Raw genomic sequence first — 27,724 nt, 5'->3', positions numbered from 1 at the left:
TGACGTCACATTGAAGACAAGGGGCTGGTTTTGATTCACGAGAGTGCAAACTTTAATGAGAAATTTCAGCCAATGCATGATATGTTAAAAAAATATTAAAGCTTGCAGGTTTTCATCTTCACTTATAACACCAAAACACCATGGTTTATCCTTAACCACAATTCAGAGTAAAACTACTTGTAGCAAGGCGACCTGGCTGGTACATCCTGAACCTGCCCAACTTGGTTCCTTAAGGCCCTGGCTGTTTTGCTTGAAAAATAAACTTGGCTGATAGGTTCAGCCATTAGCATTTAGCACTACAAACACGTATAACACAGGCAAAAATGTGTGCGACAACACTAGCAATGTGTTTTTAATATTTACACATAATCTCTTCATAAAAGCACAGTGATTCAGACTCTGCTTACAGTGTCATACCTCTGTTTTCAGATGTAATGTGAGGGTCTAGGTTTGTAATACTTTGATTTATAAAAGCAACTTTAAGAGAGCTCTGGTTAAAACATATAAAACTTCATTTGGAACATAATTCATAAACACTGACAATCTGTGCACAGTTTTGAAATACTTAAGGCAATATTATAAACGTATATTTAAAAAAGTAATATCTGGAATAATTTGAAGATTGTAAAAATAAAAATTAATAAGAATCTTTTTCAGGTGTCGGATGATGTGAATCCATAAAACATTATCACACATTGAGATATTAAACACAGCAAAAGCCCTTTTGTAAATAGAATTCAGAGGGCTTCAACATGCTTTTAACATTTATAAACTTGGTGTTTCTGCAACATGGTTGCATTATTATCAAATATCTATTCAGCCAAAATTTTCTACTGAAGAATCTGTCCGAGACAGCAGGATGCCGCACAGAAACACATTACAGATGGTTAGCTACATGTATAGTTTCTTTTCCTAAATACTGATGGGCTGTTTTTGAGTAGCTGCTACATCATGATGGTTTTCTTCAGTGATGGACATTTGAATTCAAGCTAAATATACAAACACAAATCACAGATCACTAAAGCAACACTTATTGTAGTATAGTACTTGAGACCAACATTTGATTCTCCTAGTTGGTCTCTGGCACCAAATCGTACCTACAAGAAAGACATCATTTCAATGAAATTGATAGAAAATTAAAAGAAACATTTGGACTCAAAATTATGAAGCATACATTACCATTGTGTGACACCAGCCTTGAGGTCAATTTGGTCCAGGTCCAGCTGTAGCTGAAGACAACAACAACAAGCAAAAGTTGAGGATTCCCAGTAGTCTTAATAAACAGCAGCAAAAAAGGATTTATGATGTGTTTTTTGGAAACAGCTAGATGCATTTCAGACGTCACTGCTGACATATACCTTGCCTATTAGGTCCCTCTCCCTGCTCATAAAGGAAACACTGTTCTTCACAGACAGGTCCAGTCTCCTTTGAATGGACTCCTCAAGAGAGAAATCAAAGTCAAACCTACAGAGGGAGAGCAAAGAAGGAAGTCCGTTAACATCCCTGCACTTCCTTCCTTGTTGCTCTGGAGTTATATGTTTGTCTTACCTCTCATTGAATTCTGGGTTAAGGTCTCTCTTCTTGGTGGCAGTTCTCCTCTTGGTTGTTGCTTTCTTGTCAGGCAGCAGAATGAAGTTGACGTAAGGGTCTGCGCCGTCTTTGGAGCAGGCAGTAAGGGCTCTATTTGTAAATAACAAGCACAATCATACAAGATTTCATTAATACAGAGTGATTTAGGTAAGAAATATGGTGGAATAGATTTAATTTTGTGATATTGAGACCTGCAGGCATGCACAGTGATGAAAAGCCTGCTCTCCTCCATGGAGTAGCCGATGGTTAGCTTCACCTGTCCTGTTGAGCTTGGGTTATCACCAGTTCTAAAATCATGATAAAAAAAAACAATATTCAAATACAAAAGGTAATTAGACCTAATGTAGGCTGGGAAACGTGGTCATGATAGCTGTAATCTTTAAAGAAATGTCTGCACAGTGGAGCTGTGATGTAAGCATGTGTGACTCACAAGGTGAATCCGCTTCTCTGTTTGATGTCCAGATGAGAAGGGACCCATCTGGGAATGAATTCATCCACACCAGAGTCACTACCTGCTTCCCCTGGGAGCCTACGACACACAGCCAGCTGAGTGTCCAAGATCTGTAAGATAAACAGGCCAAAATTATAGCTCAGCATGACATCATTGCTGCATATTAGGCTTTAACTCCTCCATGTCTCTATGTGCACAGGTGGCTATGTATGTACCAGAAAATAATCAGCATGTATCGTCTGTACCTTAAGTGTGGCTCTCAGTAGAATCTGACTTTCTGGCAGCGCTCCATCCAGATTAAGCCAGCGATCCAGCACCAAGCCCTGCTCAGCCAGCACCTCTCTGAGAGGAAGGGTCAGGGACCCCAGGGCCTGACCCCAGCTGTGCGAGAGCTACAAACACACACACACTCAAACATTCTTTCATAACTGTATCAGATATTAGGATTGAAAATGGCTTCACAACCCCATAGATTGCATTAGACATAATAAATCAGTAGAAAACAGTTTGATGTTTGATGGATCTCACCTTTACAGTGAGTATTTCATCTCTTGGGTCACGAACCAAATAGTGGAAGGCTTCGTCCCATCGAGGTGATGTGGAGCGCTCACAGATCTTGGGCACAGATAAACAATTTCATGACTTCTAAAGCAGCTCCTTTCATTTGGTCGTATTCTCATCTCTGAAGTCGTGAACATACCTTGGTTCTGTGTGAAACACCTTTAAGACTAATGTCAGCCCCAACTTTAGGCTCCTTCCCGCTCTTCTTTAACTGAAACAGCACACAAAAATGTTGAACAACAACAGTTACAATCAACAGCACCCACTTAATTTACAACCGCACATTACATCACCAGTGTGTTGCAGCTGTATTAGGTCCCTAGCATGTTTAATTCAATGATCTGCCACTAAAAGCAGCTATTGTTCTTCTGCACAGTAAACAACAAATTGAACCCAAAGGACTCATATGTGTGACCTCACCGGCAGACCATGGGCACGCTCCACGTACACAAACAGCACAGCTGCAGATGGCACAACTTTGTTCTGGTACGACTGCTGGTTTTGGTACTGCAGGATCTGAAGAAAGTGGGAAATGATGTCAGAGAAAAAAAATCAGAGACAATGATTTAGAAAATGTAGTGAAATCTTTTGGATTTAGAAATTCATGGTTAAAACTTTCTTGTGCTAAGAAAGAATGGTCAGAAAGAATTTGCAGAGATAAGTCTATTATCCACGCCCTCTTATAGCCACAAGCACTCTCACAAACCCAAACCACTTACTGCAAGAGAGGCTCTCTTTATCTCTGTTTTCATCTACCACAGCAACCAAACAACATTGGTAGAAAAACAAGAGTTCTAATCTGTAACTAAGACTGCATCAGAAATACGTAAAACAAAAAAGATGTTTTTGTTAAAATACATAAATTGCAGCAAACCAGATCAGACTACTGTGCAAAGTATTCCTCCTCTGTGACTCAGCCAGGAAACTGAAGCAAGGTCAGACAAATGTTCAGTCTCTGGAGGACATTTTCTTGGTTCAATTTATTCAAACTTCAAAAGACTCATTATCACTTGCTCAACCTTGACATGTAATTTTGCAAAGATCAGCTCATGCCCAGCTAGACAATTACCTAACTCTCAGAGAGGTCAGCGGGAATTTTTACTGTGACTAACGTTTCCTGTGAAAGTGAGATTAAATGAAGTCCGTAAAATTCTGTTTAAGATTTTTCAATACCAAACTGTCTAATTATTATTTCATAATTTGGTCATAATCTTGAAGTAAATGTAAGAACAGCAAGATCTCAGGAAGGTAGCTTAACAAATACATAGTATGATTGGCTTGATTGACATAATGCATTATGTCTGAATGATGAAAAGAAACAACTTTTGCAACAGTTCACAGTTCTAAAAGTTTGAGGAAATAGATTTTAACAACCAGTGAGCCAAATATTTGTGTTCTGGGATTTTCTGATTCTTATTAGAAAATAAAAGCCACATAGGAAAGTGTCTTGCTAAATTTGTTGCTCATAACAAAGTTTTAGTTTCAAGCTTGTATATGTATTTGTTCAGTTACTGCAGGGGTGGCCAACCTGCGGCTCTTTGCCTTTCATTGTGCGGATCTTCAATCCATTCCTAAAAATTAAATATAGATCTATATATTGTTATGAGTAGTGGTGTGCTGATCAATCTAAAATATCGATATATTAATGCCAACGTTGGGATCAGTATTGATCAATACTTGGGTGATGAGATTGATACTTAAGTTTCAGTTTCTCTTCTCTACATGTGCTCCTCTCAATCACTCATGTGCTCATGGCTATCTATCTATTTAGATGGATAGATAGATAGATAGATAGATAGATAGATAGATAGATAGATAGATAGATAGATAGATAGATAGATAGATAGATAGATAGATAGATAGATAGATGGATAGATAGATAGATAGATAGATAGATAGATAGATAGATAGATAGATAGATAGATAGATAGATAGATAGATAGATAGATAGATTGATTGATACAAATGTATTACTTTTCATTTTATGTAATTTGTTTATGTGTGAGAGGAAGTGTGTCTCTAAGACCACGTGTGTGATGTGGCAATAAAGAAAGCAAAGATCTTACCTGGTCCAGTCTGGGAAGGTCCGAGACTCGAGGCAGCCACTCTAGCACCAGGTGAACCCGGCCTGACTTCACATCATTGAGGGTGTACCACTGTAATCAGAGTGGCACAAATCTTTCTGGGTCACTTGACAAATGGAAAAGTAAGATTTTTTTTATTCTGTAATATGGGTTCATATAATTTTTATTTAGTGTCACAAACCGTATCACTGAACTGTGCACTGATGATATCTCGCAAGCTGAGCTTGAACCTGAAAAGATTCAACACTGACTCACATATTTCCATCACAATTTACATTTTTTTCAAGCAAGCCATGATATATTACACAAGTATATAATGTCTGAACTAACCTTCCGAGGAAGTCATCCTGATCTATGTCCTTATCAAAGAGCTCAAACTGGATCTCCTGACCAGGAAGCTGGGTCAAAATAACCTGGATCATAGAAAATGCAACATCAAACTCTTGTAGTCTCATCAGAAAAGTTGAGGAACAAACTCCCAGAGCATGAAATAGATCAAATACCTCATAGAGTTCATTCCAGATTGGGTTCAAGTTTTCTTTGATGGTGTGGCTACGATAAGTGATACCAGCCACACGGATCTTGACATATGGGTCACTCTTTCCCTTCACCATGCCTCCCATGAAGTTGTCCTTTGCTATCAGGTTTTGGGCCTCCACAAGGTGGATACGCAGGACTCCCTGAGGTATAGAAGAAAAATAGTCAAACGTTTGTATGGTCTGTGTAAGAGGCAGGGTGGACACAGTGACTGTTTGTTTTGTACCTCAGTTGCAAACTCAGGGTCGGGCGTGGTGTGTTGTGGTCGTGCTGGTGGAGGTTTAGCCAGCCCACCGGGTCCCATTGGGTTCAGCTCTGATGTGATTCCCCCCTGACCTGAGGCGGACCCAGATGGTAGGGGACGAGGGGAGGGAGTTGTAGGAGTGGCGTCGTCACTGAGCCACAGGACCTAGCAGAAAGCAGATCATAGTGAGCAGATGTCAAATGGTAAGTCGGTGATGAATTGATCATGTGTTTTCACACCAATGAAGGAACACAGCTTTTTTCTGTATGAGAACGACTTCATGCCCCCAAGAGGAAAGAAAGATGTGGCAGAGGGACCTCATGTCAATAGTCTTTGGATGTGTTGGGGCTAAGCTCAGGCATGTAAAGGGGAGGAGTGAAGGTTTAGGAATTCAGGTTGTGAAGATTAAAATCTGGTGATCCAAGTTTGTGTTTTCACTCTAAAAAAAATCTAACAACTAGTATTTTGTATTTACTAGTGTCTGAGTGTTATGTACAGCTTTATGAATGGATCACAGCTTTGAAAGAGTAGTTGTGGGTACATTTCCAAAGCACGTGCTGCCGAAAACTCCCTGAGGCCAAAGAGAGTAGGTAGGGTTTCAAAGACTTTCACACACATTTCTCTTTGACAGAACTCAGGGCCTTGAATCCACAGCGTAATTACATGCTACTCCCATTACACTTAAAAGAGTATATGTAAGAAGCACAAACCCTTAGCACAATTTTGACGTAGATGCGGCTGGCAGAGCCCGAGTTTTCCAGCTGGAACCACTGGTCCATGGTGAGCTCAGGAGTTGCCAGAATACGAGTCAGAGGGATGGTCAGACTGCCCAGGGACAGAGCACGGTCATCATCTTTCACCTGGTCGAATGAAAACAGGAGCAGAAGATGCAGGGTTCGAAAGAAAAGCAGCAGAAAAAGAAAACATTTTAAAAAAGGTTAGAAAAAGGGAAGAACCAGAGAAAAATGTGGAAATGATCAATAAGCTGTTTAGTGGACTGATCCCTTAACACCTTGGGATTAATTGCATGTCCATTTTTACTGCCAGTTTAACTGCCTGCTCAATAATAACTGAAAATGACTCACCTGAATGTCGATGTCTTGTTTACGAGGATCCTGGATAAAGAAGGTAAAAGCATCCTCCCATACAGGGTTGTTGGTACCGTAGCAGGTCTGAAGATGGAAAGGGGATAACATTAAATTGCATGTCATTAATGTAGTCATTGTACAAATAACAGGTTTCTATTCATACCTTGCTCTCTTTAGTTGCATCTTGGATGGATATCTGCACCATTGGACTTGGGTCCTTGTTGCCTTTTCTCATCTGAAACATATGAAGTGCATCAACGTGGGTAACAATCGTACGTGTACATAACCTAAGATAGAGTTAAATTATTAAAATCTTACAGGCAGAGAGTGAGCTTGATCGAGATAGATGGCTAAGATGGCAGCAGATGGAGGATCAGCAGTTTTGCTGGTCAAGTTCTGGTTCTTCTGGATCACCTTTGAAAAGAAAACAGAGATGTGTGGGATGATTGATATTGCTAGGCACCGCCCTGTTGGCTATGGCTGCCTCTTGCATCAGCCTTCTCTTTTTTGTCTGTTTCTTGTAATTTTTTTCATCTCTTTTTCGTCATCTTTGGATTTGGAGTGGATCATTGCTTTGTATGGCTCATTTGTTGGTCATGGACACCAAACTTTTTGTGGCTTCAGTTATATTTTTACTACTTTTCTCCTGTGTTTGTCTGGAGATCCTACATGTGACCATGGCTGCATTGTTTACATGTGAACTCAGCTGTTAGCAGCCTGTAGCATGTCAATGCTAACTGGTGTAAGGCCTGATGTCTTCCCACAAGGTGAGGAGAAGGAGGTGAGGACGATATGCTGGTTCTCAGGTGTGAGCCAAGAAGTGATGACATCGACCTGTCCGTCCATCCATCGTTATTGGGAACGTAAGATCTATCTCCAATAAGGTGGACGAGCTAGCTGTGCTAACCCAGCAACAGAGGGAATACCAGAGGGCAGAGTAGCATCATGCTATTCACAGACATGACTAACAGAGCTAACATCAGACACCAACGCCACATTGGAAGAACTTCACCTGCTGTGAGCAGACAGGATCCAGGAGACAGAGATGGAGCATGACTGAAGAAGCTCAGTCTAACCTTTTTGCGCTTTCTTACTTTTTTATTCTATTCTATCCTAAGTCTGCAACAACTTTTGATTTGAGCATCAGGAAAATCTAACTTAATTGAGGAAAAAATGCCTTAAATTTTAACATTTTATTTCAGAAACTCTGAAAAATATCAGAGCAAAGGTTTTCCTGGTTGGTGTGGAGACATTTAAGAGAAGACATGAAGCAAAGGGTTGAGGTCTGCAGTCAACCGATAACCACTGCAGCAAGGGCTGAGGCTTGTGTGTGTGTGCGTGTGCATGTGCGTGTGTGTGTGTGTGTGTGTGTGTGTGTGTGTGTGTGTGTGTGTGTGTGTGAGTGTGTGTGTGTGTGTGTGTGTGTGTGTGTGTGTGTAAAATTCTTTATTTAACCGGGTACAAAAAAGCCTTATTGAGATGAAAAATAATGTAATCAAGATTTTTTTGGTACAAATACTGCAATTGCAATTTAGCATGCGATTTTTTGGGGGGGACATTTATCTTCTTTATTATTCAATAAACACAAGTAATAATCTTTCTATTATATGGCCAACATGACAAAGGATACTGCTGACATATTAACAGGTTTGTTCTGAACTTTTTAATCGAAAAAGAAAAAGGAATATTGTGAAATTTTACTGACCTCCAGGTGTCAGTAAGAGTAACAAACCACACCGAATAAAATTTACAAGGGGTATGGCTCTGCTTACTACAATCGTCCTACTCTTGAACTCTGCAGCTCGCAGGTTTTTTTGCCAGAAAAAAAGAGCGTATTGACTTTTGCTGGTTTTAAGGAAGGACAAGTACAAGTTACTATATTCACTCCAGGTCTGGGTACATGAGACTTTTTTTTTCTTTTTAATTGCAGCCTTTGTGATTTGAAAATTGCATTCTGTTAAATTGCGATGTTGGTTTCAATTCAATTAATTGTTCAGCCCTAGTCAACATTATATTCACACACTCTCAGTTTACATTCACTACATTCACATATAAATAAACTGTGCCCATAAGCTAAACGTATTTCTACTTTTTTTGGAAGTTTCCAGAGTTTCACACTTGTCCCCATCATTAGCCAAAGCCCTGCTGATGGTGGACCAATCAGAAAAAGATCCTCTGAATACTGAACTCACCTCACTCAGTCTGTCGGCAGAGGACAGCAGAGAGAGCCACTCCAGCCGGAGGTGGACACTGCCCGATGGGACGTCCTTCAGATTGAACCACTGTTTACAAAAACAAAGACCTTATTAGATACATTTTTTAAATCCCGCTGATTTCTTCGAGCCTTTGAAGATGACTGAAAAAAATGAACAGAGCAGATCACGAGAAAGCACATGAGGTCTGCAGTGTCACATGCTAACAGGATTACTGCAAGCTCACTGGGATATTTCTCAGAGTAAGACAATATAATGACTGCATTCTTCTGCTTTCTGTTTATGCAATAAATTGGCTCTTGAAAGACAAAATTGAATTTCTACTTACATCATCAACAACTCTGGCCTTCTTGACAATATCAAGATCCACCTTTACCCTGAAAGAGACGGATGAAGAAGTATGGAGAGAATCAACAAAGTCATTACTGAAAGGACTGAGGTGTTGAAATTTTGTTAGAGTGATGGCTTTAGCAGAGATGGAGATGACATGAGAAGCACATAGAGACAGAGTAAGTGAGCCAGGATGAATAAGCTACCTGCCCAGGAAGTCATCCTGGTCTGGGTCTTTGTCAAACACCTCCACCTCCAATTCCTGACCAGGTACTTCATGGACAATCACCTGACACACACACACACACACACAAATACACACACATAAATGGACAAACACAGGACACACAACATATACACAAATATAGATACAGCCACACATGACACAAACACACAAGAACATGCAAAAAAGAACCAACATGGCAAGTTTCACTACTGTGCTAGGTAGATATTAAATATTTAATATCTGTTCAGTGTTTCTTTTGAGAGAGTAATAAAAAATGTGTAAACAAGTAAGTGGCTTTTGCAAGAGCTGCTTATCTCAAAAAGGGCTTCCTGCTACCAGAGAAGTCGATAAAATCTTCAGAAAACTTCTTATCTCTTTGCCAATGACAACATTTGCAAAAAAGACTTCCCTTCATGATCCCTTTTGTGCAATGAGCTGTAAATTTGCTCTCGAATGCTGGCAACACTCTGATATAGAGGCAAAGCCATATATCTGGTGTTTTTTCTCAGCTTGGATTTATTTCTCGCCTCCCCTCACCTCGTACATCTCCCTCCACTGTGGGTTCAGGTTGCTGTCCACGTGACGAGATGTGAAGATCTGAGTCCCAACACGCAGGACTGCGTAAGGGTCTGACTTCCCATCGATTAATCCTTTGATGACAGTGTCCTTGGCGGTCAAGTCCTCAGCTTCCAGCAGGTGGATACGCACAACTCCCTATCATGAGCATACATAAACGCACACAGAGGAGGTCAAAAAGTGGATCATTACATGTTTCTCCACACAGAATATAAATTTGCTCATTGACTTTCAGACTATGTGTTTGCATGACTTATATTAGTGACACTTCTGCTTCTATCTGTGTGGATCTGTGGTCCTCCAGGCCATTCATTATTGAGACAGTTACCCTTGGGAGAGGGGAGCGGAGCTGCGCAACGTGCAGGTCGGCCACCAGGGGAACAGTGAGACGGTTGGGGAGCACCAGGTGGGAGGCTATTGCATCCATTATCATAGTGTCCGACATGGCACTGCAAATGAATGCCAGGATGATGTTGGGGACACAGGGTGATGATACACAGACAAACAGACAGACACTATATACTACTGCTGAGCATATGGACATGCATAATTAACATGATATTCAGGTTCTCAGCACCAGAACCAACAGGAAGCGCCCATTGGCTTAAAAATGAGTATTATTTCATATGAAATCATGTTGGTTAATATCATCTAATGAATAAAAACAATAGGAGAAATAATTTAAGATCTTTTGTTAAAGTATTGCCAGGGGGACTACTGTGTCAACAACAAGTTGACATCTTTGACAATGCTTTAATTCTGTCTTAGTAGACATAAGAAAATAAAAAACACAGGGTAGAATCAACTACAATACAATCGCGCTAAATATGAATGCCAAATCATGTCAGATCATAATTTAATCTTCATATTTGTTTTGTTGTTCTATAGTTGATTCTCAATTGTCAACAGTCTTACCTTTTTATAAAGGAATTTTTAACTGCACAAGCTCCATATAGATGTATGGAGTCATATTTCTCATACTGGATACAAGATCACCAGTATGTTATGAGGTTAATCAGGCTAAAGGATAAGGTTGGCTTTGTGGAATATTTTTGTTTTTATGAAAAAAAAAAACTGTAAAACACACAAGAGCAACAAATTGTCTATCTGTGGTGGGCAATCTTTTTTTTTTTTTTTTCAAAAAACAGAATAATTTAATATAAAGGCTTGGCTTCGTAGTTCTTATTCAGAGTTACTTAATTAGGATTTTTACTGGGGACTATTTCTGATGTGGATTAATACAGTTTAAGTTCTTTGGTAAGCTTGCAGAGAAGAGGCTGATTTGTGTGTAGTGAAGTCTTAAAACAGATTCAAATGCCTGTTTCTGTTGTGATAACAGAAAACATCAGTGTAGCATAAATCAGTGTAGCAACATATCTTGGGTCTTTAAGTTAAGTAAAGGGTTTTTTTGTTTATTTTGGACTAAATCTGACTACTTGTTTGTGGAAATGAACTTATTTTGGGATGAACTTTTGGTCATTTTTTGTGGGTTTTTGATGCATTTAATGATGGGATAGGAAAGTGTATAAAGTGGAAAACTGAGGAAGGAGAGTGAGGAACGACTTGAGGAAAGGGGCTGCAGTCTGACTTTGAGGTCAGGACTACTGCCTGTGGGGCACTTCTGTTTTTTACAGGTTGTTTTTAAAATAAAAATATAGGATAATGCCACACTTACCCTTTAAAGAGCTGGGCACACAAATTTGCATCTATGTTTGCGACTATATGCACATAAATATAAGCACATCTGTCTGTACCGCGAGAAAAGACCTTTGACATTCGAGTGAAAATCTATCTACATAAAGCTCAGTCATACAAACTCACTTCAGCCCAGGAATATCTAATAGGTTAGTCAGTCCAGTCCAGTTGATGTCTAGTTTCTGTGTGACAGGGAAAAAAGATAGACATACATGTTGGCCTCAAATGATGATGCAAGACAAAATCAAAACATGATTATTGTGTTAAACTGCTATAGCACTTACTGGCCTGCGAATAAAAAACATTGTGATTGCTCCAACTAGAGGGACGTCTCCAATCAGGGGCTCGAGGATCACACGCAGCTTCCCATGAAGCTACAAAGAGAAAAATGTTAAGATGTTTTCTGAATCATGGCACCATGAATCATGGGGCCAAGAATATTTCAATATTTATCCTCATACCTGGATTCCTTTCACTCCAGCTTTGCAAAAGTACTTTTTGATTTCAACATTGATCTCAACGTCACCAGCATAACTGCAAGTACAAAAAAGATTCATGTTTAACAAAGAGTAGTAGCTGGAATAGTTTATGAGCAGTTTTCTTTATAAGGTTAAATGAACAAGGATCTTATGTAATGCTTTACCTGAGGTACAAATCCAGCATCACTTGTCTCTTATCGTGTTCTGTGTGAGCCTTTACACCAACCACTTTTAGAGCCTGTGAACACAGCAGCTGGTTTAACACGAGGCAAATTAACTAAACAAGACTCTATGAAATTACGCGGGCAAAGAAAGAGATAACGTTTTATTTTTCATTATGACATTGTTGTCAGTTTTTTACTTTTGCAGTGAACATGCTAGGGAGAGAGGACTTGATATCACCTTTGGTCAACTGCACATGGTGACCACATCTGCTGCTTTTGGCAGGCTGTTTAGATACCTTGTCTCCAATGTTGACTTTAGTGAAGCTGAGGGTCTGCAGATGAATGCTGGAGGTACGGATGGCTGGAGCGATAGTTTCCACCAGCAGCTTCTCCAGGTACTGGCCTATGAAGGGCCAAGCCTGCTGCAAGATCTACAGCACAGAACACACAGTGTTTGGTTATTTTTCTTGGCATTTTTAAAATCAGCTATGAAATGATGGATGAGTACCAGTAGTTAAAGTTGTCCAAGTTTGCTGGACTTAAATATGCGTAGTCCTGTGGGAAACAGGGAACTATGATCTGCTCATATTTGCAGTCTTAGCAAAGCAGCTGCAGCGAAAAAAAGAAGTTATTGACTACAATGTGAGAGCAAATAACCACAAACACCTCACAAAGCAGCAACTGTAGCCTGTTTGGCTTGAGGTTAGAAGGCTTCACATGGAGTTTGGTGGACAAGAAGAGCAACAAAGTAAATAATTATTTGGACTTTTCTTATTCTGCAGCAATGATCATGAAATAAACATCTTTATTTAAAAAAAAGAAAAGGCTTTGTTTTATGGTCGAATGATTTAAGTCTTCTGTGCAGAGTTCTAAGCTACTTATGAAACAGACTGTTGTTAATGCTGACGTCTCTGTATGAGCTACAGGAGCAAAATCATCAGCCACAAGACAAGGAACAGTGTGCTGCATGAATGTCATATAGAAGCCTGCCAAAACCACATTTTTCTTCAAAAAGGAACTGGGTGAGTTTTTCTATTGGAAAATCTTCCCTCATATTTATATTTCACCTAGAAGAATGATTAGTGTAGAATCAAATGTCAAATGAGTCAGTTTTCGTGGGACATACTATATCAAATATCACAGAACTTTCCCAAAAATTGTAAATGCTAAATAAAAAAAACAACACAAAAGCAATGAGTTTAATTCAATATCGTAACCTTTACTGAGGGGGTACATTAAAGCAGCATTACCACTCCACACTGCCTCACACTGCTGTAAGTTTCAGCATTACAGTGTGAGGTGTACGAGCTCAGCGCCAAGGCCTGTCAGCGACCATTCACAGATTCTCTGACCTCCAAACTCCTCATGAGAGTGATAAAGCTAACAGGCTACAGCTGCAGGAGGCCATCATATGAATTATTCATGATCGACTTATGGATAGGCAGGTAGAGTGATGCATTCTATTAAAGAGAAAATCCTCTTACATTTATTACTCACAGATATTATCACCCTCCCCTTTCACTACACATTGTCAAATATCATAAAAGGTGAGGAGAGTTCAGGGCTGATGTATGTTTGTTTAATGGCTGCGAGTGAGGATGATGAGTGTGAGTGGCCAGATCACATGTCAGGAAGCCTGCAGGAAAGACGTGGGCTGCTGAAAGATGAGTACAGCAAATTGCCATCCCACAGTCTGAGCTTCTGCAGTTGAGTTCATTACATTTTTCACTCCAGAAGGCTGCTTTGTGCTATTAGTATTCATATCCACACTTCGGCTTGCACTGATGTGAGGTTACTGTACTGGCAGAGACAAAGAGTTCTGTGATATGATCTGAGCCATTCTCCTTGCGTCTTAATTACACCAGCAGATGATCTGCTCTTATGAGGCTGCAGCAGGAGCAGGGTCACTTGAAGTCCACTTGAGTGTTTTTTATCTTCATAGTAAATATGGAGCTACTTTTGGGGGTACTGAAGTGAAACACTCTCCCTTAACTGTGAAATCAATTATGTTTGCAGTCCAGCAATATAGAAATGGCTGCACTTTAAGGCCAATGATTCTTTACAAAATGAGATTTCACATGTGCATGTATCCAAAAAAGACTTACCTTGTTCAGCCACTCTACTTTTTCCACATCAGGAAAGTTGACCTGTGGAGGAGTAATATTGGACTGGCATGAGCACAAATGCATCACAGCTGTGTGAAATGACCTTTAGAAATGATCTTTAGCAGAGCACTCAAGAAGAGTATTTTAGCAGACATGAGGAATATACAGAGGTAGATGCTGAATTCAGATTCTAACTGGGCAATGTTTGTCAAAACATGTATTCTTGTTTGAAAAATGAGTTATAAAGGAGTTCCTAGATAACAAATACTCTAGCTTTGCCCTATTTCCTCCTATTTCACTTAGGTTCATTTGACTGCAAGAACCAAAGTTACAACACAGGCCAAACAACTGAGACTGCTTTGATCTCTGCCAAAAATTCAGGAAACAGTCAACCACGTGCACATCAGGCTTTCCTTCAAGCCACAGAGACATGAGATCTCGGGATCTGGCCAATCTGCACACACACACAGCTTATTCTCTCTCCCTCTCTATCCAGATATGGTGGTCCTGGTCAATGCCTCTGCTTTGCTCTGAAGGATGTTTATGCGTCATCAGGTTTTTGGAACCAGATAAGGTCAATGGCAGCACTACTTTAGTGAAACAGGAAGAGGAAACACTCACAGAGAATCTCTTGAATTCCTAGATTATTTTCAGCATGGTTGCAATCTGAAATGTTAGTGTCATTCTTTCCACTGAATAGACCTCATCTTTAACCCCATTGCTCTATGTGGCAGCAGTTCAGATTCATTCCCAGAGTACTGCACACGAGGAATTTCTTAATATGGGGCTGGCCAGAAATACTGAGAATAATATGAACAGTTATGCAGGTATTACTACTAAGGACATCACTATTTGTGTCTATGGCTGTGTGATTGCATTGGCTTGGAGAAAACAGGAGTTTAAACAGAAATGCTAAACCTCTACTAATGAGTCATCTGAATGCAAGAGCCTATGAGAGTGGTGCAAAGCATTTAAAATGCAGCTCAAGCTCAGTGTGACAAATGTGGCAGATGTGACAGGTGACCAAAATTGCAGAGAATGGTATTCCTTACCCATGGAGGCAAATCCCGTTTGGTTCTAAAAACCTTCTCAGTCGTGAATGCCCTCTCGTTCTCCAAGAGGTACATGGCAGACTTCAGCCTCATCACTTTCTCCAGTCGACTGTGTTTCCATCCCATGTAGATCATCAGTCCGAACAGGACCACGCTGATGCTGAAGCCGTAGTAACCGGCCAGGTACACTGGTAGCAGGGCACCCAGACATTTCCCAAAAGACCACAGCACACTCACCGCACGCTCGCCGGGGGAATGGCTATGTAAGGCCGGGGCTGCAATCGTCGTGCCCCCGCTCATGCCCGGCTCTGCATCCGAGAGTGGCATCGCAAGATCCGCTTGGCTGAAAGACCTTACTTCAGCTTCGGTGCTTCTCTCTATTGCGTGGCAAGCTTCAGTGACAGTTTACCCTCGCGTTATTGGAGAAAACATCGAGAAATCCTCGAAAAACTGCGCGTTTAGCTCAGTCATATCATTTTTGGTGCCTCCCTCTTCGCAGTTCCGCAGGGCACCAAAATCGGGTAGTCCGTGTTTCATTTACGTTTTACTCCTCTCTCACTGAGCAACACAGGCGAAGACCAAGACCTGTGAGGGCGGGCTCTCCCTGAAGCCCTCCTTCACATGAAGAAACATAAACCCCAGAATTAACTTGTAGCGTCATGCACTGACTCGGGCGGAGCGAAGGACAGTATGCAAAGTGAATAATCGTTTACTTAGACCTAAGACACCAGGGAGCTGTTTTATTCGGGGAAGCATCATCTTGTTAACCCCCAAAACAATACTGTCACAGGCAGTTCAACCCGTTATCTTCTTTACATAACCGGATTTAATTCTGCCACTGCGCACGCGCCCCTTTCCACTGCAGCACTTTTACTACCGAGCCCAACACCACCAACAGGTCCATTCACAGAAAGGTGTATTGCTGCTTCATCAAGTTGCATTCATGAGCTGCCCTGGTGTTCACTTTGTGTGAGGGGGGAACCCGAGGCTGAGTCGTGACGACACCAGATGCTGGCGGAAAATGTCTCTGCAGTTATCGGGCACTGGAGAAATACGCAGGTGACACAAGCACTGAACGGAAAAATTGTCGTTTTTCATCGTTGTTTTAAGGGGATTATCTCTTAACGCGCTGGGGAAATCAAATAGACCAGTTTAAATATACCCATGGTTGCCTGGATACAGCCACTTAGCTGGATGCGCTCGCGGGAGGAAAGGTTTGATGATACTCTATGTAAACAGTTCACTGGAGACACAGCAGTCAGTCATGCAACGATAATCAATCTTTGAGTTCTAAGAAGCCGTTCAAAACAAGAGAAATTATCAGAACTATGTTGTTTGACGGTATCTACAACTGATTTGATCGAGATCCAGTTCAAATACACGTTTTCTCCCAGAATGCGCTTTAACCCCTAAATGTCTACAGAAACCACGTGAAAGACCTTTTTCCACCCAGTTCCTTGTGTCCTCTTATCACTCTTCACCCTATTCCAAAAAAACCTTCTACATTCATCAAGTTCCTCTCTTTCAATGAGTAATTTGTCTGATTAAATGTTTGTCATTCGCTCTGCAGGCTATGTGCTTGTGATGCATGTCGGATAAAATTGAAGCAAAACATTAAAATGGTGTTAATTTTTTTTTTCTGTGCAGAACAAAACAGTATAAACACTGTAATTATGATAGCAACCATTCCTCTCATTGTGAGACTCGTCAAGCTGTAGCCTAATTCTCGATCTGTGTAAATTAATGTGTGATGGTAATTGTGATGAAATGCCAGGCTACTGCTTTTCATTTTCTGTACATAAGATCTTAAGAAGTGTTTGCCAGACATTTGAAAATAGGAAACAGCATGTGTCATTACACAACAGACTCACTGCATTTATGTGTGATGATAAGTGACCAGAGATAACTGTTGAATTGTTCTCTAGCAAGGGAAGCAGAAGTAGTTGTCACAGGATGATGAGTCTCAACTGTGGTGTTGAAATGAACACAAGCCACATTATTTTAGACAAGTCAGAGGCGTAACAGGGCCTTATGTCAGTCAGGTGTCAGATGTTTCACCTTTAGTTCGATTTATAAGCATTAACAGTCAGCAACAGATATTTCACCACAGGAAAAATAACAGTCGTCTGCGTAATAAAAATGTTGACGGAAATTTATTATTTTGAATTGAAGAAAACAGTATGTCAAATGTTTAGTTTAGTACAGTGCATCAGAGAATCTGTTTAAAGCACCCCGATTATCCAGTTAGTTTGAGGATTTATATAAATATATGTATCTCAGACATTTAAACTCTCCTTGCAGCTCTAGAACAAGGTGTAAACACAGACTGTTAAATATTAAAGTTGTAATCAAGAGCAACAAGGGCAATGTCTTACTAAACTCAAGTAGTGAATAAATGAATTGAATTAAATTGAACTGAATCAAATGATTAAATCATTCAATTCAGCAACACCATTTTTAAGTCTGTCAGCAAGATTACTTTTTTTTTAGCTCCCTTGAAGGGCAAACATGAGACATTTTGCAGCTGTCTTGTTTGAGCTCTGTACTTTGCAGATAACTGCCTTCACACACTCAGTCATGAGATGTGGGTAACTGCCTGCTATAAAGTTTTATCTTATCAGAACATTTAGTAAGTTCATACAAGTGAAAGCTTCAAGTCATTAACTTTTAATACTGTGATATGTTGTAGTCATTCATTACCCATTTACTCTAAAACTGGTTCATTAAGTCACTTACACACATCACACACTAAATATTTTCAGATTATCTTAACCATGTTTGGTTTGCATCAATTAAAAACTGCATGGCACGGGTTTCATTGAAGTCAGTGTGCCTGTTGAATTTACTGTCCCAGTGTGTCATGTACCTCCAGGCACAGAAAAAGGACCTCAAACCCTTCAGGTTACCAACTTTAGCCAACCCCACGGTACTTAAAAAAACAGTGGACAAGATCAAGTTATTTTTCTTAACCAAAACCTTTAATCAAAGTATTAACACAAACAACTGACAAAAGTTGAGGAATTAAGAACAAAGAGTCCAGAAAGATCCAGGGGCAAGCCTGTCATCCAGAAGGTCTTGAAAAAGCTCTTGAACATCTATCAGCTGCTGCAGCCCCATTATCTCAGGTTGATATGGGTGCCACCGGCCCTCGGACTTATCTCCTGGAGGATCCTGGGTCTCCAGCTGAGCTCACCAGTCTGGTTGTTGGCAACATGTGCTGTCTCAGAGCCAGGTCGGAGGGGGCAGTTTACTTGGACCTCTGCCTCATCTTTCTCCTTTTACGCTTCAGCCTGAAGAAATAATAATAATAATAAACACATTTTTCCTCAACCGAAAATACTAAGACATTTATCACAATTGTAACTGAAAAAGTAAACATGTCGTAAATGCTCACCTGCGCATGCGCTTCTTCCTCCACTACAAAAAGAGAAACAACATCGAATTACTCCGCAAATTGGTCAAATTAGTTAATCATAATCGATAACATGTAAAAATTGAGAAAACTAATATTAATATAAGTGCAAAACAGAATTCTTATAGCTCATTCCAAATACACATGCTATGTTAGCTGTTAATGCTCGGGTTTTCTAGCTAGTTCCAGTTAGCATCACTTTTTAGTTTTTAACTGCCGATGAAGAAGGGAAACACACACCTTAGCCCTCATGTCGTCGAGAGGAGGCTGCAAAAGAAATGAATTAAGAAGGATGAGTTAGATTGAATGTACTAGAGTTGAAGATTGACTTGGATTCTCATGAGCTAGAAGTCTCCTACTTACCGACAGCTAAGGAACCGTGGCCACTGAGGACGTCACAAAACAGCGACCTGGGTTTATACCGGTGGTTTACGTCATTTTCAGTGGACAGTGAAAAACGTGCGTCCAGTATGTTCTAAGACTGTAAATATTAATACTTTTCCCATCGAACAAATACTTGACTTGTTCCCGACTTGTTTCCATACATATCAAAGCACGTATGCGATATAGACCTCTGTAATCACCCGATAAACTGAAATATGCTATTAGCCATTAGTTACTACACTTTGGGTATTTTCTCTACAAAGATGTTTCTATTTTTGTCTTTAATTTAATTGATGGACCTTTTACAGCATTTATACTCAAGTTTGAATTTTACTGATAGAACTACTTAACCAAGTTTAACTTTTCATGGTAGAAAAAAATAACTTGACCAACTCTAGACACATTCAATCTATCTATTAATATCAGTTTTCTTGAGGAGCCTGGCACGTTTTTATCAAGACTAAACCCATTATAATACTAAGTGTCCCTCATAGTCATTTGATAATACAAAGTTGTCGAACATATACTTGCATCTTTAGAAGGTATTGAGGATGTCTCTTCAGATGCACGAGAACACATTCACTCACCAAGAAAATCATCCAAATTACAGACAGAATATTGATGTCAGGTGGCTTTTTAATGTTTCCAAAAATAGTCTCTGAAATTGGGATATGTTTTACAAAAGCATCCATAAATCTAAGCGGTATGGACTTCTTATGTAAACACAGACTGTCAGACTCAGTGGTGACACCAGAAGACTGAATGCTGAACTCTTGGCAGGAGTTAGACCACAACTGAGAAAAAGAAATTACTCTTAGCTAGTTTAATTACTGAACAATGTTGTAGAGAGTTAAGAAATTGTTAGTTGAGTAACATGAAATAGTTGCCTGGAAGTATACATTATACACCACTAGATGGACTGATGCACAAGCTGCTAAACTGTGGTAATTAGGTTGAAAGCACTGGTGATAATGTAGTGCTTGTAATTTGTCTGAATATCACAACACCGAGATTTAGGACAGGTGTTAAACATTTCTGTTTACAAGTTCATACTCATTTTAAAACACATGGCTGCAGGTTAAGGTAGTTATTTTTATGCCACACAATTACACTGACAGAGTATTGTGCATTCATCATCCTTGGCCGCTCTGTCAAAACTCATTTTATTTCCAATTTCTTTTCCTACAGTTGATGCGGTGGAGGGACAAAGGCTCAATGTCAGTCAAATGGTGTTCCAGTGAGTAAATGCCCTTACACAAAACATCCTTTTTTGTAGCAGAACTATACCCCTCATCAACAGGAAAAAAAGGTTGTCTGAAGGACTGTGAGATTTATTGGGGATATACATTTGTGTGAATGTGTGTGCAATTGGTGGAGTGACAGAATTTAGGAGCAGCATCATCCCAGACTGACATCAATTAGATTCAGAGGTATTCACAGCAGCTATGCCCGCATGTGCCTCAGACAGCTGGGACAGAAGGATTGGTGATGTCTGTGTTTTGGGGCCATCAGATGTCGGGTCAGAATTTAAGAGAAGTCTACTCTGCTGCTTCAGTCTCCATCGCCTGTCCTGTTGCACTCTCAACAGTCTTTGAGGCCTTAAAAAAGGGAAGAGAATGAAAACATAGGAAAGATTTGAAATTTGAATTCCTGTTTTGTTTTGTTTTATCCATAAAAATGCATTGTCCTCCATCTCACCTTCTTTTTCTTCTTCTTCTGAGTCTTACGGCTAGCTGAGCTCTGCAGCAAAGCCTAAAAATAAAAAATAAGCAGACAAAATGACTTTAATAACCTCTCAAGGTGCAGAACATCATACATCAACAAATAATGGCTCCAAGAACGCTTAGTCAGCTACAGTATGCATCAAAAACCCTGTTAATATAGTTCTCAAGAGATGCAGTACCACATGCATCAATCTTATTTTACCTTCAGCTCCGGGTCCTCTACTTCATGCTCGGACTTGTACAATTCTGGCTCGAAGAGGCTGTTTGTGATTCTCAGAGGTCCATTAGCCATGAGCAGGACAGTGAACTTGAACTGAGCGACCAATTCACCTAAAAGCATAGTTCAAAGGGTCATTAAAGAGTGACAATGGACAATTAGGCCATCAGATATTTGAGGTATTGAGGCTGGACCAAAAGCGGAAATTAGGAAATTATATGTTTAATAAAAATGTGCGGTCAAAAATCAAGGGTAGTGGTTCATTCTTGATCCAGTAAAAGCTGAATATAAACAGCAAATGAACAAAAAGACAATTATTTAAATTAATGCAATCATACATTGTTTTCTTACAACTTTGAAAGTTTTTCTGGTAACAGTAATTTTACAGTTTTCTTTGCCACTCTTACCAGTGTCGTGATTTTTTTTTATGGACTCAATATACGTTAAGTACTTTCTTTTGCTTATGTAAAAATAAAAACCTGTTTGGTTAAACCTTCAATAATATTAGTGTTGTACTCACCCTCCTTCTCATGCAGCACGCTGAAGGGCTGCACCAACTCATGTTTGGCACACTCCACTACACCCAACCTGGCCTTGCCTTCTTCCTCAAATGCTCTGAGCAGACATAAGAAAAGAAAAACTCAAGGTGAAACTTGGGACAACGTTGAGACAAAAGAAGTGAAATGATTAATGTGAAGAGATACTACCTCAGAGTAAAAGGCATTGTATCAAAGCGTCTCTCCACCTCGCTGAAGAACGTCCGAGATGCCTTCATCTTTAAGATGTACACTCTGTTGGGGTCTCTTTTGTAAACGGTGGTCCTCTGACCGGCATCTTTTGCCTGGATCCAAAACAAAAATGGTCATTCCTTGCCCTTTCACAGATTGGCATAAGCAGAATTGTAAAAGAAAATTTCCTTTCACCTTTCCCTCTCCAGTGCTGATCAGCACATCCACTGCATATACCTCATGCACCTCAAACTCAGCCTTCTCATGGTCCTTTCTACAAAGAGGAATGAAAAAGTCATCCAAATGTCCCACACTTGTCAGGACGGTGAAGAGAATCTCTTGCAAAATGAACTCACTTTTGCTGGTCCGTTGGGTTTTGAATGATAGTTTTCTCCCCATCAATCACATGTTGTTTAAGCTGATGAGACAGCATGCCTGCACAGAATAAAGGGGCAGACTGAGTCAAGCATATCAGATTACATCAGGCCACTGTAAGCTGCTGGAGCTTGAAGGTGTTCACCAACACTCACCCTCGATGGGGGAGCACTTGAATGACTTTGCAATCTTGTTCCAGGCCTCTGTCACCTGTGTGTTCTGATAGAGGAGCGGTAACAACGTTAACTAAAAGAAAGATGAATGGTGAAGGTCGTGGTCGGCATGGCGTGAAGTTTTACCTGGTTTCCTGGCTTCACAAGGCGCAGAGCAGCCTCTGCACAGAGGTGAGCTGCCTTCAGAACGTCAGCCTTCCGTCCTGTCAGAGGGTTTTCCTAAAGCAATAAAGGAAAGTTTTATTTAGTTTTCCAAAAGGCAAATTAAAAACTCCACACTGAACTGAAAGTAAACTGTGCATTTCAGACTCAGAAGTTTGAACCCAGTAGCAGTGGTAGCGGCAGTCCAATATGAAGCCTCAGACTTTTCATTCTTCTTGAAGTCAGCACCAAGTCACACTCTTATATCAGCCATCAGGAGTCTATGAATTACCTGTTGGCTTCACCTTTGTCAGATTTCTAAACTGGAAATTAGTCTTCAACATCAAAATAAAAGTTGTTAGGGTGTGGTCACAGTGGCCATCTGTACTGTGCCACACTCAAGCAAGACTGGCCCTTGCAGTGCCACCACCCCCGCTGGTCAGAGTGGCCTGAGATCACACAACTCAGATATGAAGCAGACTTGAGCACAATGAGACTGAATCTAATCTTATCCTAAAGTTTGATCTTCCTAACAAGAAAAACAATTAGTTCAGTCCAGCCTTACTTTTTTTCATAAAAAATTTGTTGTGAATAGTAGCTCTATAATAAACAATTGATCGATTTTTTTATTAATTTCTGCCCGCGTGTGTTTTCATGTCCCTCTCTTCTTATTAGACTTTTTACTGAGATGAATACACTAATCATCGTGCTGCACATATAACAATGCAGGTAAAATTAGAAGTGCAGGGAACAGGTGCATTAGAAATAGAAGAAAAAAAAATGATGCTTCAAAGTATTGGGATTTTTTGTTTAACAATTTTAAATCGTGATTTTTTTCATTCAAATTTTTTTTTCAGCTTTAAGTCCTTCACTATGATTGGAAAGAGGTTGAGATGTCAGATCCCCTGCATAAATCTTAAAAACTAACACACATGATGTGCATTTTTGGGGAAAATATGGCTCCTGATATAGTCTGTAGACATCATTCAACTTTTTAACTTGGTCTGGTGTTAAAAAAAACAACTAAAAATCTGAACTATTGAAGAATCGCAATTTAATCAAATCAGCACCCATAAAAATGAATTGGGATGAAAGCATATTGTCCCAGCCCTAAGATGCATGTAAAAGACAAAATGGGGGTTCACTGCACTTACTGGTTAACTATCAACTTTTAGAGGCATCTTTTAGAAAATCTGGCTTTAATAAGGATTGCTTAAGTGTCAGTACCTACCTTGGTCACTCCAACAACAAAGCTGTGAGCCACATTTGAGATGAATCCATCAACATGAACACCCAGGTCGCTGAAAGCAAAGATTGAGATTTTTAAGATATACAAGTAATAAATTCATACAAATTGTGATTCATCTATTATGCAGTACTATCAGCTTACATTTTGACAAGATCCCCATCCTTCAATATGACATCAGGGTCACTCTTCAGGGGGGAGTAATGGCATACGCAGTTGTTAACAGACACGCACGTGGGAAAAGCAATACCTGAAAAAGACAGAGTGTATGAAGGAGTGCTGAGTCAAAGACAACAGCTGCTTCCCAAATGATTAATTTGTGCATCCTTGTGTCCTCCCTACTTCGCTGACTGTTTTTCTTCTGACATGATAAAGGATCTTAAAATTGGTCAAATGCCCCTTGAGGAGACAAGGATCCAGGATTAAGGAGGCTTCTGGAGGAGTTAAAGCAAGTGTTTTGAGCAAAGACGCAACCTGCTTGGTGCTGCACATATTATTCATTACAACTGTAAGTAAAGTTATTTTAATCACACAATGTGGTGGCTACATGTAATGCGGCAATTTACCGTATTTTCCGCACCACAAGGCGCACCTAAAAGCCTTCAGTTTTCTCAAAAGTCAACAGTGCGCCTTATAATCTGATGTGCCTTATATATGGATCGATATTGATTACGTATTTCCGGCACTTTAAGGCGCACCTAAAAGCCTTCAGCTTTCTCAAAAGCCGACAGTGTGCCTTATCATCCGATGTGCCTTATATATGGAGCGATATTGATTAATCATGGCTACTGTAGTCAGGGGGCGTCGTCGGAGTAACGGCAGTAAGCAGTAGAACCTGTAAAGAGGAATTCTGCTAAGTGCCAACATTAGCTCACAGGCTGGCCCGAGCTTCTTCTCTTGTTTATTGTTAGAGCAATACAGCGCCCCCCAAAGGTCTGGCATTTGAACTGATCTCTGGAAACGGCTTTTGTGGACAGCAGAAACGGCTTCGTCTGTACAGCGCACTTTTTTTGAAAACTGCACAGAAAATAGTTGGATAGGACAATGTGCAGCTCCGTGTGGATGTAGCCTGAGTTTGACTGACTTATTGACTGTTTTGTTGACATTCCCTTTAGCACAGCTCCATCTAGTGGATGCATAATGCAACCCCAGCCACTACTATAGCTTATTCTATGCACCTTATAATGCGGTGTGCCCTATGTATGAAAACAGTTTTCAAATAGGCCATTCATTGAAGGTGCGCCCTATATTCTGAAGCGCATTGTAGTGCGGAAAATACGGTAGTTTATATCTTTAGTTAAACAAAAAATCAGCACTAATTCACAGAGATCTGTAAGCGTTTAATTAATGCTCACATTAAAGCAAGTAAGATAAGAAACCAAGTAGCACTAATATATTAAAATATAAGATGATTGGACGATAAATATTAAAAACGGTAATAATACCAATCATCTGCAAGATTTGAAACTTCACATATCTCAGTGAACAAGGGTTTCTTTGTGAGGCTCTGTGACTCAAATATCTATTTGTAATAAACCAAGAACTAAGCTGGTTATTTGTACCTATCAGCATAACATGCAGCTTTGTGGCATGTCAACAGCGTTTCACTGAGGTCAGTACCCGTAGGACAGGATTTCTCATTTGACAAATAAACTTTTTCTATCCTCATGTATCTTTGTTGCATCCCTCCTCAACAGGAGGAGCTACAACACAGGGAAATAACAGGCGTGTAGGACACAAGGTGACAACCTAATCAACTGAGGAGCCGCCAATGATTTCAGTGATGAGCGCAGTGCACAAGATTTACCTTTCTTCATTTCTTTCTCCTTCTTGAAGACTTTCCCAGTTTCTGCCATGATGAAGGCATCTCCTTTTTCACAGAGGCTGATCACAGAGACCCCAGCCACCGCTGCCCCGACCACTGTCTTTAGAGCCTCTACAGAAAGAACAAGTGATATCAGAAGCAATGAAAACAGAATGTATCTAGTTTATGGCTACAACAGGTCACTATTTCTGTTATCAATGAATATTTAAATTGTCTTCTAGCTCTTTCAAACAATTGCTATCAAGTAAATGTCACAAAATAACAAAAAAAGAAATAAAATTGTAAACTAATAGTGATTTTTGCTTATCTAACATTATCTGAAATTTCAACAGATTTTCTGAAAGCTGTATATCAGCTTAACACTTGATTACACTGGCAGTGAATTAATCGTTTCAACACTGATAAGTGGGTCACTTAGGGTAAGGTATATTCAAGTTTCACTGATCGCCTACAGCTTCAAGCTAAGACTGTAAGTTGCATATGAGAAAAGTCCCAGAGTGAAAATGACAATTAACAGAAAATTCAGCCACATTTATCTTCTTCTGTACATAGTTTCAGTGTTTCTTAATTTTAAAACGTGGCAATTAATCTAAAGTTTAGTGGTTTTACTTCATGTATTTTCTTTTAATGGAGCTTAGCCACAGCTGTTCACTCCCTACATTAGCAGTAAGGTTAAGGGACCCTCTTGGAAATGAGATGTTACATCGTAAGGGACAATTCTGAATAAAACTGAGATTGAAATTAGGCACGAATGGTGGTTGAACTGAACACGTAAGATGTGAGAGAATGACTGACCTATAAGCGGAAATATGTAAAAAAAAAAAAATATATATATATATATATATATATATATATATATATATATATATATATATATATATATATATATATATATATAAACATTTTGCTTCAAATATATTTCTGCTGAAAGGACACGTGCATTTTTATTCATTACATATTACATAAAAGTAGAACTTATCTTTCTGACAAAGCAATGTTTTTTGAGGCTTTAAATTGTATAAACTTAAATCTTAAACTGAATTACCTTAAAACCCCCTTTTAAAAGGACATGAAGCTTTGCGAACAATGAGCAGAACCAAAAGTTAGTGTCATATCTGGTCACTACTTTGTCAACTAATGTAAAAGTGTGCTAATTAACTTCTTTAAACCTCTCACAATGTCTTTATCTGAGACTACTTCAGAGAACTACGTTTCCGCGAAGCTATCTTAAATGGCAAATATCCTTCCGATTTGACTGAGCTCCGAGGTTTCATACAAACACCAATTATTCACTTGTTGTGAGAACCTCATAGTGTCATCCAATTTTGTACTTGTCATTGTTATCTGTTCCGTTAGCAGTTACAGCTAGCTAACGTGTGCTAGCTCAGCTACAATGCTAGCGCCCCAATGGTTAGCTCACTGTGCTAACGTGACAGCAACGTCATGTTAAGAAATAAGAGCTTCTGTTACATAAATGTCTTAATAAATATCACCCAGTTCTGCGATTCCTTGCTCTTTGACAAACAGCAGCTTTTCATTTTAATACAGCTTTGGTTCACCTGCGGCACATGGCACATCTGCTGCCTGGGAACGGCTAGCTGCACTGCTAGCTAACATTAGATGAGCGTTGATACTTGTGGACTGTGGAGTCAAACCGGCACGTTCACGCCGCATCGGACTTACGATTTGCAATCTCGGCACCCATCTTGTACTTGGTGACCACCAAGTCATCGGCGATGGTCTGCTCCTGTGTCTCGTCATCTCCAGACATGTTGGCAGTGTGTCCGCGAACTCAGAGTAACTTTTCCCCGGCGGTTGTCAGTCAGTCACAGGATGGACCACGCTGCTCTCTGCACCGGCCCGCCCGAGTACCGCTGGCAGCCCACGATCACTACATCCCGCCCGCTGCCAAAGATACACTCTGCAGTCAAGAGAGTTCACGGCATTGCTTGGAGCCTGCTTAGTGCCTATTAGCTGAAGCGGTAGCGGTGCGTTGAGCGCAAATCCTGAAAAAAAAGATTTGCACTCAATATCATGTAGTTTTTATGCTGCCGTAAGCTTGCAATTGAGAGATGTCGTACTTTAAAACCTAATCATGGAGAGA

General features: G+C 40.0%; 2 protein-coding genes and 1 long non-coding RNA gene across 3 annotated transcripts; all 3 read right to left on the bottom strand.

Annotated features, from left to right (window-relative positions):
- Positions 1-28: 28 nt before the first annotated feature.
- On the bottom strand, positions 29-16,215 carry esyt1a (extended synaptotagmin-like protein 1a). Its single transcript, XM_074681852.1, has 31 exons — positions 15,396-16,215; positions 14,344-14,385; positions 12,535-12,669; positions 12,239-12,312; positions 12,057-12,129; positions 11,880-11,969; positions 11,722-11,777; positions 10,229-10,349; positions 9,862-10,038; positions 9,305-9,387; positions 9,097-9,145; positions 8,748-8,837; positions 6,874-6,969; positions 6,719-6,790; positions 6,553-6,639; positions 6,178-6,327; positions 5,450-5,632; positions 5,190-5,366; positions 5,017-5,099; positions 4,868-4,916; positions 4,669-4,758; positions 3,023-3,118; positions 2,742-2,813; positions 2,570-2,656; positions 2,287-2,433; positions 2,021-2,151; positions 1,782-1,877; positions 1,549-1,680; positions 1,359-1,464; positions 1,180-1,229; positions 29-1,097 (listed from the first exon to the last, which is right to left on the bottom strand). Exons 1-31 carry the CDS (start codon positions 15,720-15,722, stop codon positions 1,070-1,072), a joined length of 3,249 nt encoding a protein of 1,082 aa, XP_074537953.1. The 5' UTR covers positions 15,723-16,215; the 3' UTR covers positions 29-1,069.
- Positions 16,216-18,351: 2,136 nt separating this feature from the next.
- LOC141799774 (uncharacterized) lies at positions 18,352-19,248 on the bottom strand. The gene is made up of 4 exons (XR_012599263.1): positions 19,171-19,248; positions 19,048-19,074; positions 18,790-18,812; positions 18,352-18,685 (listed from the first exon to the last, which is right to left on the bottom strand). It is a non-coding gene; the product is annotated as an uncharacterized LOC141799774 (long non-coding RNA).
- A 537-nt stretch (positions 19,249-19,785) lies between these two features.
- pa2g4b (proliferation-associated 2G4, b) lies at positions 19,786-27,541 on the bottom strand. The gene is made up of 13 exons (XM_074682467.1): positions 27,304-27,541; positions 25,603-25,731; positions 23,940-24,045; positions 23,781-23,850; positions 22,535-22,627; positions 22,391-22,454; positions 22,217-22,295; positions 22,056-22,134; positions 21,840-21,973; positions 21,653-21,747; positions 21,118-21,245; positions 20,890-20,943; positions 19,786-20,789 (listed from the first exon to the last, which is right to left on the bottom strand). The coding sequence occupies exons 1-13, from the start codon at positions 27,389-27,391 to the stop codon at positions 20,730-20,732; spliced, it is 1,179 nt and encodes a 392-aa protein (XP_074538568.1). The 5' UTR covers positions 27,392-27,541; the 3' UTR covers positions 19,786-20,729.
- Between the last annotated feature and the right edge of the window lie 183 nt (positions 27,542-27,724).

Source organism: Halichoeres trimaculatus, unplaced genomic scaffold, assembly GCF_033239565.1.
Source record: "Halichoeres trimaculatus isolate MK-OKI-2021-1 unplaced genomic scaffold, fHalTri1.1 fHalTri1_scaffold_11, whole genome shotgun sequence".
Classification (NCBI taxonomy): Eukaryota; Metazoa; Chordata; class Actinopteri; order Labriformes; family Labridae; genus Halichoeres; species Halichoeres trimaculatus.
The sequence above is the reverse complement of the archived record's forward strand: the minus strand, read 5'-3'. Positions and strand labels throughout refer to the sequence as shown.